At 37.2% G+C, this 12,807-nt stretch overlaps 1 protein-coding gene across 1 annotated transcript; it reads right to left on the bottom strand.

The window, feature by feature from the left end:
* Positions 1 to 3: 3 nt before the first annotated feature.
* LOC109861471 (stromal interaction molecule homolog) lies at positions 4 to 11,604 on the bottom strand. The gene is made up of 11 exons (XM_020441132.1): positions 10,532 to 11,604; positions 10,308 to 10,447; positions 10,091 to 10,210; positions 9,894 to 10,006; positions 9,655 to 9,770; positions 9,183 to 9,352; positions 8,929 to 9,072; positions 8,672 to 8,839; positions 8,272 to 8,536; positions 7,974 to 8,048; positions 4 to 5,127 (listed from the first exon to the last, which is right to left on the bottom strand). Exons 1-11 carry the CDS (start codon positions 10,725 to 10,727, stop codon positions 4,535 to 4,537), a joined length of 2,100 nt encoding a protein of 699 aa, XP_020296721.1. The 5' UTR covers positions 10,728 to 11,604; the 3' UTR covers positions 4 to 4,534.
* Positions 11,605 to 12,807: the final 1,203 nt, after the last annotated feature.

Here is a 12,807-nt window from a genome sequence, read left to right on the forward strand (position 1 = left end):
GATCTTCACTGCGGTAATATACCTGTGTGTGCGTGTATGTGTGTACGTATGCGTGCGCGTGTAGTTTGTAGCATGTTATACATAAATTTATATATATTTATGATCGACGCGCGTTTTATACACGTCTTTAGAACATTGTTGTCGCTTGAGCCAAGTGAAAAAAAAAAAAAAGAAAAAAAAACAGAGCGCGAAAACGTGATAGAGATTTTAAAGAGTGTTGCTATATCGCGCGAACTCGATGTTGTTGCATGTCGATAATCCGTACCTGGATTTTAACGAAAAATACGTTATACACACGTTATATACGAAAATACACGTTATTCTAGCACGGCAACGAAGCTCCCATATATATGTCCGAAACGATGCAAACGTTATTGAGAAAAACAAAAATCGGTGCTTATTATCTCTAATATATACAAATATATGAATAATAAATTTATAAATAATAACGTACATACATATATACTATATGTGTTCCGCGATTTTATGAGCACAATGCAGATTTGAACTGAATCGATACCGCGAATTCAGAATTGATTCTATATCTCACGTTCTGTTACTCTCTCGTGCGGATATATCTAACGAAGTAGTCCGTCCGTCTGTCCATACGTACGCAGATATGTTGTATATTTGTATTTTTACGTTATAAGACTGACTATATTGTACATGTGGTTATTTAACTTTGTGTGAAAGACTCGGATGTAAAAAAAAAAAACAAAAAACAATCGTTCGATGCGTTTGAGGGAAGAAAACGCAACTTTAATCTCTCAAAATCTAAAAAACAAAAAAATATTAGAAAAAATCGCACACTGCCAGAAATACAAAATTTTGACGTATGTACGTACGTACATGCGAGAAGTTAGAAATCGTTTCGTTTGAATCGATTCCCGTCAATATATACATTTTTTATACCGTTGTAAAAACAAAGAAACAATTACATCGAAAGAAAAGGTTAAAAAGTCGGTTTCGCATCTGAGTCTTTCGTGTATTGCACTACCATTTACACCAATCGTCGTAAGTGGTCGAAGACCTCTATAGTTTATACTAGTCTCGGTAACCAGTAAATCGTTTGATGATCGTTACATCGAGAGCTGTGTGTACATATTGTGCGTGTTATATTGTACAATATACGTATAAAATGATAATTTATATATATATATAGCAAATAAAATAAAAAAAAAAAAACAAAACCAATTCACACACGTGAATTACAACCGCGATGTTTGCCCATGTAAATTAGTTGAAATTGCGAGTCAAATCACACACTTCATATTAAACAGAACATTGTTCTGCCGTGCGGACGCGGAGTTGCGTGTCGCGAGAAACTTTATTTTCTTTAAAGAGATTCGTGCGAACCACTCGTTTAACTCTCCCCCTCCCGTTTCTTTGAATTACATCAATACCGGAAATTGCATACTGATAACGTCGTGAAAATTTGATCGGGTAATTTATTAGAAGCAATTGACAACCACGACACGTTGCAAAACAAGTCAAATAAAAATGTTTATAAAATCGATTCGGCTCACACAGTTTTCTCAAACACAGTTCGGGGATTATTGCGTTTGATATCTATGAGATAGTCTAAAACCTTGAAAATATAATGTGGACAATTTTACACGTATAAATTTTATGTAAGGGGAGTTTCGTCAAAAAAAAAGAGCGTTGTTTTGTGTGCGGACACACGTTTGTTCATTTATTTTTGTAAAATGTTACTTTTTATATATATATATATTTTATATATTACAGGGAAGACGCACGCGCGTTGCAATTCGCGCGTGACACATTGTCGTAACACATTGCACTAAGAATAACAACAATAATAATAATAATTTAAATATCGGATATACAAGCTTTACAATTAAACGGTTTATTTTGTTATTTTTGTTTTTTTGTTTTTGTTTGCTGTCTCTAAAATGTGTCCTAAAATATATAATATTCAACTCTCAACGGAGATTTGTGTGGCGCGATAGACTATAAACCTCGAAAACATTCGCCTCTTAAATCTAATAAGATAAATTAGGATCAGATCTATCATTCACATTTCAAAAAAGTAACACGTAGCGTAACACATAGCCTTAGAAACTGTCCTTCGTGAAAAAAAAAAAAAAAATTCATTGCATCTCGGAGAGTCTTCTCTCTAAGGAAGAACGTTTTGTGGAGAATCAGCGACTCTACTTTCAAATCACATTGCGCCGAGAGAAGTTGACACATTTCAATCTTCTTTCTTTTTTTATTCATTGATGAACATTCGAGATAGCAATAGCAAGATCCGATAATATAAATTGTTTTGTGTCTTCCTGTTCGTTCGAATGTTCGTCGACGAAACTTGAGCAAATTTGTTAACGACGCGCACAATTTATGACAAAACACGTTGTATCGATTGTCACCCGTTAAGTTAATTGTCAACACAATCGCGCGCATCCAATTCTAACTTAATTTTGTAATTTTATGAAATACGAAAGAGATTCCAGAGAAAATCACGAATACGTCACGTGGATCTCAGCGTCACGTGAGATTTAAATGTGTCACTCTGGTCGCAAAATGTGAATTTTCTATCGAAAAGTCACTCGGAACAATTTCAATTTTTGTAAAAATGGCTGTAAATAATATCTGCTGACAAATCGTGCGACTAACATAATTGAGCGTATACACTAAGACAGGAATATAATAAAATTAATATATATATAATTATAAAAAAAATAAAGTAACTTGCCAAAGCTATGAAAGAAAGAAACAAAAAACATACTGGGAATTTATCGCGGAATATTGTATCTTGCAGGCGGTTCGTGAGTGTGACGGTGCGACACGAAAAAAATTTTCAACAAGTAACAAAATAAAAATACAGCGAGGTTCCAGCCCCGCTCTGCGATATATATAAGCCATTTATAAATTCTGAGCTGAGTGCAAGTACAGATGTGAGGGTAAAAATTAATAAACTGATCATGAGGTTGTGTGTCGTGTTAAACAAATAGTATTATTTTTGTTTTCGTTTTTCTTTTTTTTTTTTCATCAATAAATATCAAGATTCGAAGCACAGAAATCTACAGAAGACTTCGAAAACGCGCTCCTCGGAAACTAAAATTGAGTTTATCCGCGAACAAGTTCTAACATTTATATATAACAATCCCCTAATTTTGCGATATTTACAAATTTATTTTATAAATTGAATTTTTTTTTTTTACTCATTATTGCGTCAAGTTGTCTGAACGTTTCTCTACGCGGTATATGTAATTTAAATATCGATATATCAAGGCAGCAACAACACACACGAGAATTCGGGAAATTTCGACAAAAAGACGATTGAATATCTCGGGCGTTCGATCGAATCGAGTCTTGTGCGGCAATATTCGATAAACGATCTGCGAAAATTTATACGTACAAAATGTATAAAATGTATTACAACGTTTCCGTTTCGCCGTAGCGTGATATTGCCATTACATATGTGGACGGTAAGTTGACGCACGGATATCTTTTTTTTTTGTTGCGTACAATTGTTTATAAAACTACCTCGATACAAAACGTAGTAATACGCATATTAGACGAGATAGAGTGTGTGTATATGTGTGTGTGTGTGTGTGTGTGGATGTGTGTTTACGTGTAACGAATAAATTCAACATCGAATTGTAACCCAGCCCAGTACCCAAATGACTAAAACTACGGAATTATATCGCGATAAAAAAGATTACGCTAATCGTATTAATTATTATCCCTAAATGTTATATCGTGAAAAAATCTTACTTCATAAAAGTTCGTGATCAAAATCCGGAGAATGTCTCAAGCCGGCGACTGGACTCGTCAACAAAAACGTAACGCACGTTCGTCGGTCTCGGTCACGGTTTTTGCTTTTTGTTTTATCTTTTGCGATCGATTGCTCGCGAAGAGTGCATCAGAGAGAAGAATTGGAAATTTGTTTTTTTTTTTACGTCATCAAGGCGCTCGACCCTACGAGCCAGTCGCCGCCCTCGGTCTCCTGATATAATACGTACCAAAAAATATATGTTTATATATAATTCGAACTTCCCACAATATTACAATTCTAAAAATCTATTCGTATCTAAGATGTATTTATGTATAAAGTCGAACGTGTCTTTCCGGTAGTGTCCTCCGCTTAATTGCTTGGTAATTACACTACTTTGCGCGTGGATCGAGACACGCGCACGCGGACTTGGCAAAGTGGAAAGGAACAGCGGGTTCAACAACAAACAATGTATCTCTATAACGCGTGTAAAGAGAGAGAAAAAAAGAGAGAGAGAGAGACCGTGAAACAGAGAGACAAGGAAAAGAAGAGAGACTTTGTGTGTGCGTGTGCGCGTGTGTGTTTGTGTGTAAGAGAAAAAAAGCGTGTGTGTAAGTGTAATGTCTTTGTTTGTCGTGTGTCGGTACATATCACGCAATAATAATACCTAATAATTACTGATAAAATAATCCTTAAGTGGCACGCGTGGTTGCGACTTAAGTACAACTACACAATTCGATCGTAAATTGGATTGCGATTACATAAGTAACAAACGGGATTTTATGTGACTAGCGAACATCACGTAACTTTAGTTTTATTCTTTCTAAAGGGTGGAAACAACTTCCTGCGTCTTCGCTTAAGCTCGTCGTTGTCGGCGGTTGAATTGGAATCGGTCGAGAGCGTCTCGTCGTCGATTGATACTAGAGTAGGTAATTCCCGGAACGGTTTCTTGATGCTGCTCGTCGCTGCCGTCACCGCGGTCGTCATCGTTGTTGTCGTCGTCGTCGTCGTTGTCGTCGCTGCTGCTGCTGCTGTGGTCGTCAATGTTGCGTTCGCGGACCGATAGCTAGACCTGTCCGAAACATCGAGCGAGTTCTCCGAGTACGATGTTTTCTGCATGTACGAAGTTTTGTCCTCGTTCGCCAGCATATTCGTGTCCTGACTGTAAGAACGCACCATGCCGACCTTCTCTTTGCTGCTGCAGTACGTCGTACTCTTGCCACCGGGTACTCCGACAGGCTCCTCCGGTCCGTCGCCTAGAACGAAGTGAACGGTTCCTCCATGATGCGACTCCCGCTCCGCGTCGCTGCTCGAGGAATCGGAGAGTTCATTTCCGAGTCGACCTGCGGGCGGTACCGACGATTCCTTCCACACTGAGTTCTCCATTATACCTACGAATATGCCAAGTAATGTCCACAATGCAATAAATTTCTTTTCTCTCACTTATATCGTTTTTTTTTTTTTTATTTTTTTTACTCTAATGAGAATAAAGAAATGAAAGCGATGCTAGGGAAAAGCGAGAGAGAAGCGAGTGTTTGTGCGTCAGTCGTGCGAAAATCGCGTGAAAACAAAATCGCGCTCGCATCAGAAAAAAAAAAAACTACTGTCCGCGCGGAGATTCCCGTGTTGAAAAAATATATGTCGTTTGTTTGTTACGACATACAAACTTACGCGCTAGCAAATGCGTGACTCATCGATGGAAAATTTTGCGTGGAAAATTTCGTCGGCACAATATAAACAATTCTTTAATTGATTGTTATTCTGACGTTTAGCCATCGCTCTTCCGCGTGTTTTTTTTTCTTTTTTCGACTATGTAGAGAGTTACATAACGCTCGTCACATTATCACGCAAACAAAGTCGCGCTCGTCGAGAGAGTTCGACGATTACATCCAATAATAATTTACGGCCTGACCCCGCGCGCGTGAGCGCATACTTGTCTCTTATGTGACAAATTTGTATGTGTGCGTGTACAAGCTGTTCGATAACAAATGTTTTGCGCTAAAGGCTTTATGAAACATGCATACACAAATCGGAAACGCACACTGTGTCTTGAGTTTCGGTACAGGTAACATTAACATAAGCCCATGTATTCTTGTTTTGTTTTCTTTTCCAAGCTTCCTTGAGTTTATTAATAGCGATTATTGAAGATTTTATACACAGAAAAATAACGCCATTAGGTGTTGTTACGTAATTTTTCTAAGACAAAAGACCTTGCTGTAACAGAACTCGCTGATAGATTATATATACATGTATTCGGAGAAGTGTGTTTAAAAAAGATGTATATATATATATATTAATGTTGTAACGAGTACACAACTGCGAAACAGTACGATTTACAAAATAATTTAAGAACACATACACACACACGCACACACACATACACACACAAATTTTCTTAACTAATTAAATCAATTCACTTCTAAACGCTTCTCATTGAAAAATAACAAAATAAGATGCAAAAACAGATACAAAGTATTTTTTTACTATTTCTAATAAAATGAATTTTCTATACAATATATTTATGTATTATGTGTGTGTGTGTGTGTGTGTGTGTATGAGTGATGTATCATATATAAATTTTATTTTTATACACATAATGCCCATACATACAGTAACTGTGTGTATCAATAATTGCACAAAAAAAAAAAAAAAAAAAAAAAAAAAAAAAAAAAAAAAAAAAAAAAAAAAAAAAAAAATAGCTACATCGTAAAGCTTACAGGATTTCGAAAAGATTCGCGTCAAACACATATTGTGTGTAAGTGTCTTCACAAAATTTTATTCTGTAACGCGTTTGCGATTACTTCGTCCCGCGAAATGTTAAGAGTACTATATACATTCATAAAGACAACGGCGATATTAACGATTAATTATGTACAATTAATTATCTAACAATCGCTCTGCGTCGTCAGATCCACGTGATGAGTTTGTCAACAATATAATAAATTTTCTGAGAGCCCATATCGTCATGTATATATCGTGCAATCGAATCTAAAAACTAACGTTGTAAGTAATTCTAAGCAACGGGAATGTGTGATTTTTTTTTTTATTTTTTTTTATTTTTTTAATTTTTTTTTGAGCGGACAAAAGTACGTCGTGCAGTTTTATTCGCGCGCGAATCTCTTTCAATTTATATTTGGCAAGTAGTGGAAGTTTATATATATATATATCTCTCTCTCGTATACCTATATAAAATATGCTAAAGATCGAAAATGTATATATGTTACGTCTACGTGTGAGGTATATTATTTTGTTTACCGGAAGTAGATTGTTTATAAAATCGTCACCACGTTATGCAAAAGGTTACATCTCAAGAAAGTATACAGTTTTCAAAAAACTAGTAAAAACGCGCTAAAGAGTAATTTTTCAATGCACACATATGTTTAAAAATTTCTCTCTTTTGTTTGTGTGTGCATCTCTCTTATTTATAATATCGCTCAAATAATTTCGATTTTTGGCGATTTCATTTCTCTTTCTTCGAGTCGTCTCTCATCTTTTCCGGAAGATATAAAAAGACTGTAATCTATAAAATACACATCGCGCGCGCGTGTGTGTATATATATATATATACATACTATATTGCCGAAACGTATATATAAATCTCTCTTGTAAATATCACAATTGAATCACATGTCTTCTGTGTTTAAAACGCGCGTTAAGTTTCATACATGGCATATATTGCATTGGCACGAGATAATTCCATTTGTTTTTTTTCACTATTTTTGTTTGTTTTTCATCACTTTCTTTCACTAGTTTTGTTTTTTTTCTTTCTTTCTGTTTTTATCTCTGTCGTTATCTATACAAACCGACATACAAACAGAACAGGAGAACGAAGAGATAAAAGAGTGGATCTCGTTGTATGTCAGCCGCTTTGTACTGTATACTTAAGATCATATGATGTGTACACCCAAGGCACATTATTTTCAATAATGTTAACAAACCAAGTTATACGAAAATCTTATTGTTATATACGGTATATTATGTTATTTTGGCACAAAAAATATCATCAACGCTCTACTAAAATATTATATATGTATGTACTTTTTCTCTACCGTATTATCAAACAGAGGAAACCACGTTAGTGAATTATATATAATCGTCAAAAAGGATTTCTACGTCGTGTGACCGATGCGTGTCAATATGCGCAACATATAAACAGGCCACAACGGAGTACTTAAGAATAGGATGAGCATCGAGATACGTCAATCTAAGTACTCATTGGAGTCCGTATCCAGCTTACCTGCAGCGTGCGCACTGACCGATGTGTATACCGAACTCGCCTCATCGTCTAAATCATCTTGGCTACTGAGTCGTCCTGCAATAGACATCAGAAACAAAGTTATACGCATGCGTTCGCGAGATATTTATTATTTGACAAAGATTTTTTTTCCCCGTTCTTTTTTGTAGCTACAACTGTTTTTAATTTTAGCAATGACAGCTACCTCAACTTGCGTAAACTTTTCTTCAACAAATTAAATTTTACGACACTTCTCTCTCTCTCTCTCTTGTTTAAGAAAACATTATGCGTTATCACATACCTCTTAATCCAAGACCTCGACCATTCGGTGTCCCTCTGTATAAAATGGTCTCTAAGTAATTCAATCCATTATTGTTGATTATATTGAAGCCGCAGAGCAGCTCAATCTGTTTCCAACGATGTACTCTTTCCTTGAGCTCGGTTGTCACTTCGTTCAACGCGGTTCTGGCTTCAACTATACTCTTGTCTACCTCGTCAATCGATTTCCCGTGAGTCGAGACAAACGCACCCACGAGACTGGACCGTTTCTTACGCAATTTTTCGCACTACACAATAATAAATATTTTGCTCTCAGCATTAATATTAATATTAACATTAATATTAATTTTTTATTATATATTAATTATTATTTTATTATATATTATAATTTTTTTTTCATACGAAGTCAACAATTGTCTTACCGCTTCCCGTGCTTGTTGAAGCTGCTTCTCAGCCGCGATTTTCTTATTTGTATACGCTTTATTCTCGATTTCGTGCGTTAATTGCAACCAATGTTGCAATCCAGCCGGTGGTGACCAGCATCTGTCCTCAAGTTCTCCCTCCGCTCGTTGCAATTCTATTTTCAGCATCTGCCGGACGTACACAAATCGATGTAAGTACAACAAAACGAAAATCAACTGTAACTCATTGTGAGAAATAAATCGCAATTGATATTAACTTCAATTTCCGCTTTCAATTGCGAAACTTCGAGATCCGAATACGAAGTGTGTAACCCCAAGCTTTCGTCTTGCAAACGTTTTTCCAAATTCTGCTTCTCAGTGGCCGCGCTCTCCTGCTCCATCCTCGCCCTTTCAAGCTCTTTCTGCAATTGTGCGCGTGCAATTTGATTGGTTAAAGAACGTCACGCACAACAATCTCACAATCTTGTTTCGAAATTTTGATTATTTTATTTACGCGCGTATTTCGAAATACCTGTAAATTTTCGAGTGCAAGTTCCGCCTTGTGCAAGCTCTCCATATCTTTCATCATTCTGTGAAGATGTTTTTGTGAGTTTTTCTTTTGTTGATACGCGTACCAGCATCCGATAAGTGCTCCGAATAACAACGTGACTAATATCAAATCTTTGATGCTGTGCCCAGTATCTGTAAGTTAACCGCAAGTGGGTGCGCATACGCGTAAGAATTTATTTTTTATTTTGAACGTTAATTATCGCATTTTAAACAACATTTCATACAATCGTTTTGCATTCGTATTGAACGGTGATGTCAGAAACAAGAAATTACGTACGGAAATACTAGTTTTTTTTTTGCACGTCATCGTTGGCATACAAAAGCAGAAAGATTCGCCAAATTCGACGAAGAATTGATATATGCAAATTCCCGCTTCTGACATTTTGATACGAGAATGTATTCAGGAATTATAAAATTTTTCACACAAATATTACCTTTAGGAGGTCCAAACAAAACAACATCCATTGCCTTGAGAGCAATTTTTTGCTTGTGAATCGGATCTTTAACACCCAAAACATTGCTAAGATAGTGCATATTGTTCACAGCTAATCTAAAAGAGAATAAATTAAAAAAACTTTTTAATATTTATCGCAATATATACGCGTGTCACGTATGTGTAAAAAGATATTGATACTTTTTTCTTGAAAAATAAAAGTTGTCAGAATATACTTACCGAGGAAGAGTGGCACCTGTTATACGATGCTGTATAAAAGTAGGAACATATTGTGGAAGCTCAACATTGGAAGTTAACCATTCTGCTGTCTGTTCTATAGTCCAATTATGAACCTAATAGACAGTAACATTGCAACGCGTATTTTACATTTTTAATAATCTGACAAAAACAAAAATGCAAATGTTGTTGTATATTACTTCTGATCGTAACCAAGCCTCCCAGAGTTCTCGCACGCTAATGTGCATATCATCGTTGTGATGGAAAGCTCGTTGCCTTCGCTCGTAGCCAGCTTCGTATTGCAGTTCTTCTCTTAAAAACTGTCAATGTTAAAGCACATGTATATATGTATTACGTGCATAGAGTATTTATAGTATATAGTTTCTTCATAAAGAAACAATATACAAATGTGCATACATCATCTGATTCAGACAGATCAACATTTCCATTGGCATCATCGTCCAATTGGCTGTGAAGGGACTTTATAGCTTCTAAACCTAGTCGATCGTTCGAAACCATGGTGATACAAGCTAGGTCTTCATTACAGTTATCCGTAGCTGGAAATAAATTTAGATTTAGTTAGGATGTGTATTGAATAATTCCTCTCTTTTTCTCGCGCCAATGCGTTTTTGACAACTTACTGGACTCGTGAGCCACCGCTTGCGCCAGTCCATCGCTGAGACTGGCGGTGAAAGCTTTGGAATGTGAAGTGCTCGAGGAACCGGTCTGAAAGATCGGGGTGGAATCGAGGGCCCCTCCGATGGCCGTCACCGTGTCGAGGGACCAGTAAACCAGATGAATTCCCAGCAGCAAAAACGCGTCTACGAATGTTCGCATCTTAGGTTAGGCTCCAGCTTCTGACGTCCAGGTTCCGCGCCGCGCGCGACCCACAGGATCCTCGGGGATTTGACGTCGCTGGTGAACCCGCCGGACCCGACGTCCCCTCGCCCGCTCGACACGCCGACTCGCAATCGTGGCCGCGCTCAAGGTTACAATTATCGAACCCGACGGTATATCTCGACGAGCGCATAACAAGCGTGACCGATTTATTACAACAGTCTCATAATCGCATATATATATTGCGCGACAATATTATTAGATCCATGAAAGCGAACTCCGTTTTTCACTCCGTTCAGAATTTTACGCGTACACGAGAGCGTCCGGTCGCAACGCGCACTTCGTTAATTAACTCAAATTAAGTACACCGCTGCTGCCGCAAAACCGAATCAGATGTTTTCTCCAAGGCTGCTGCTGCTGTTGCTAGTGTTTTCGATCGGGAGCGGGTGCAATATGTATCGCGCACGGTGGTAGGGTTGGATTTTTTTTTTTTACTGGCTACCTAACTCCGGTACAGGCCCCCGCGAAGAGTGCAATATGCGTATCGCGTGTGTGTGTAACATTACATTTGGATCAGCTTTCATGAGCTCCGTCTCGCTTTTATTCGGCGTTTAGGTAATCCGTAGGCGCAAACGGAACGGCGAAACGTTCCGCACTTTCCCGTGTTATATTTAACTCTGGTTTTGACAAAAAAATTCAGAACGTCTTCGTCTCCCTCCCCCCTCTTTCTCTCTTTCTATGACATATACATATATAAATTGCATTTATAATTGAAAATACATTCGAAGTGGAATTAGAGTCTCATGAAAATGAGACTTTGAATCGCTCTGGTCAAAGATCGCCAAGTATGGCTGCTTTCCTTTTAGGAGACACAGTCGACACAAGTCGACACAAGAGTCATTCTGTCTCTGTTTCTCACTGAATACTGAACAAAGACAAAATGACTTTTGTGTCGACTTGTGTCGACTGTGTCTCCTAAAAGGAAAGCAGCCTATGTATATACACGTCTCATCTGCACTTGTTACACTCTTTTTCTTCAAAAACCTGGTCGGAGCTGGTTCTCGCCACGCGCTGACGTGTCCGGGATTGTGTCATTACAATCGGGACTTTTAAATTCGCTGTTCCAGACAAGCCGCGATTTATTTATCGAATTGAACGCAAGAGCAATTTTCTAATCTCGCTTTATTTGTCCTTGCGTACAACATAATAATTAAAAATTTCTTCCTAAACACATTCTCACAGTAAATTGTTAACAATTTGCAGATTGGCTACAAATTCGAGCGGATCGTCGCGACAGGAACGATCGCGCGAGAGCTGACAAGAGAGAAAATTGTTCACATCTTCACGCGCTAGGGAAGATGAACTTGGAAACGATCTTGACTACAGGATCGGGACCGTGAACTATAAGGGCCATTCTACAATGAGTTGAAAATGTCCCGTCGTCAGTTGCAACTACTAGGGAAAAATTCATTTACGTGCTGCGGTTGCCAGTTGCTGTTGACAAAAGTTAAAAGTTGACCAACTCTCTTTTAGCAACCGCAACCAGACAAAGCGCAACCAGAAATAATACTTTTCTTTTCGTAATTGCTACCTTTCGCAACTGGCAACGGGAACAATTTTCAACTCATTGTAGAATGATCCTAAGATCTCTCTTACTTTTCCTGTCTTCTGTAATAAATACACATAAGCAAATTTTTATTTACAGCGTAGAAACATCCTCGTTCTTGTATACCTAAGATCAGGGACTTATTACCGGTATGATTTCAATACCGATATTATACTAGAGATTGTATACCGTTACCGTTATAGTACCGAAACCGATATGTACTGAAAACCGTAATAAAATACCGGTATTATTTCGGTATTCCTACTAATAGTATTCTTAAAAATTAGATAAGTTAATTAAAGCAATTTTTGTTGCATAATTAATCGTCCTACCGCTTATTGGACTTATAGACCGACAAAATATAAAGACGCTTTTTTTTATAAACCAATTGAAGCAGCTGTTTATTCATGCTTTCTTTTATTACGTAGCATGACTAATGTAAAGTGAAATTTTTAACAAATTTGGATATTGATA

The sequence above is a fragment of the Pseudomyrmex gracilis genome, unplaced genomic scaffold, assembly GCF_002006095.1.
Source record: "Pseudomyrmex gracilis isolate BER0280 unplaced genomic scaffold, ASM200609v1 scaffold_780, whole genome shotgun sequence".
In the NCBI taxonomy this organism is placed as follows: Eukaryota; Metazoa; Arthropoda; class Insecta; order Hymenoptera; family Formicidae; genus Pseudomyrmex; species Pseudomyrmex gracilis.

What these genes read in the sequence shown, in the direction of transcription:
- LOC109861471 (XM_020441132.1), bottom strand. Translation starts at nt 10,727, where the DNA reads ATGCGAACATTCGTAGACGCGTTTTTGCTGCTGGGAATTCATCTGGTT. An exon ending in ATCTGTCTGAATCAGATGAT is followed by an intron (nt 10,211 to 10,307) that starts GTATGCACATTT and finishes TAACATTGACAG; the next exon opens with TTTTTAAGAGAAGAACTGCA. An exon ending in AATTGAAAGCGGAAATTGAA is followed by an intron (nt 8,840 to 8,928) that starts GTTAATATCAAT and finishes TACGTCCGGCAG; the next exon opens with ATGCTGAAAATAGAATTGCA.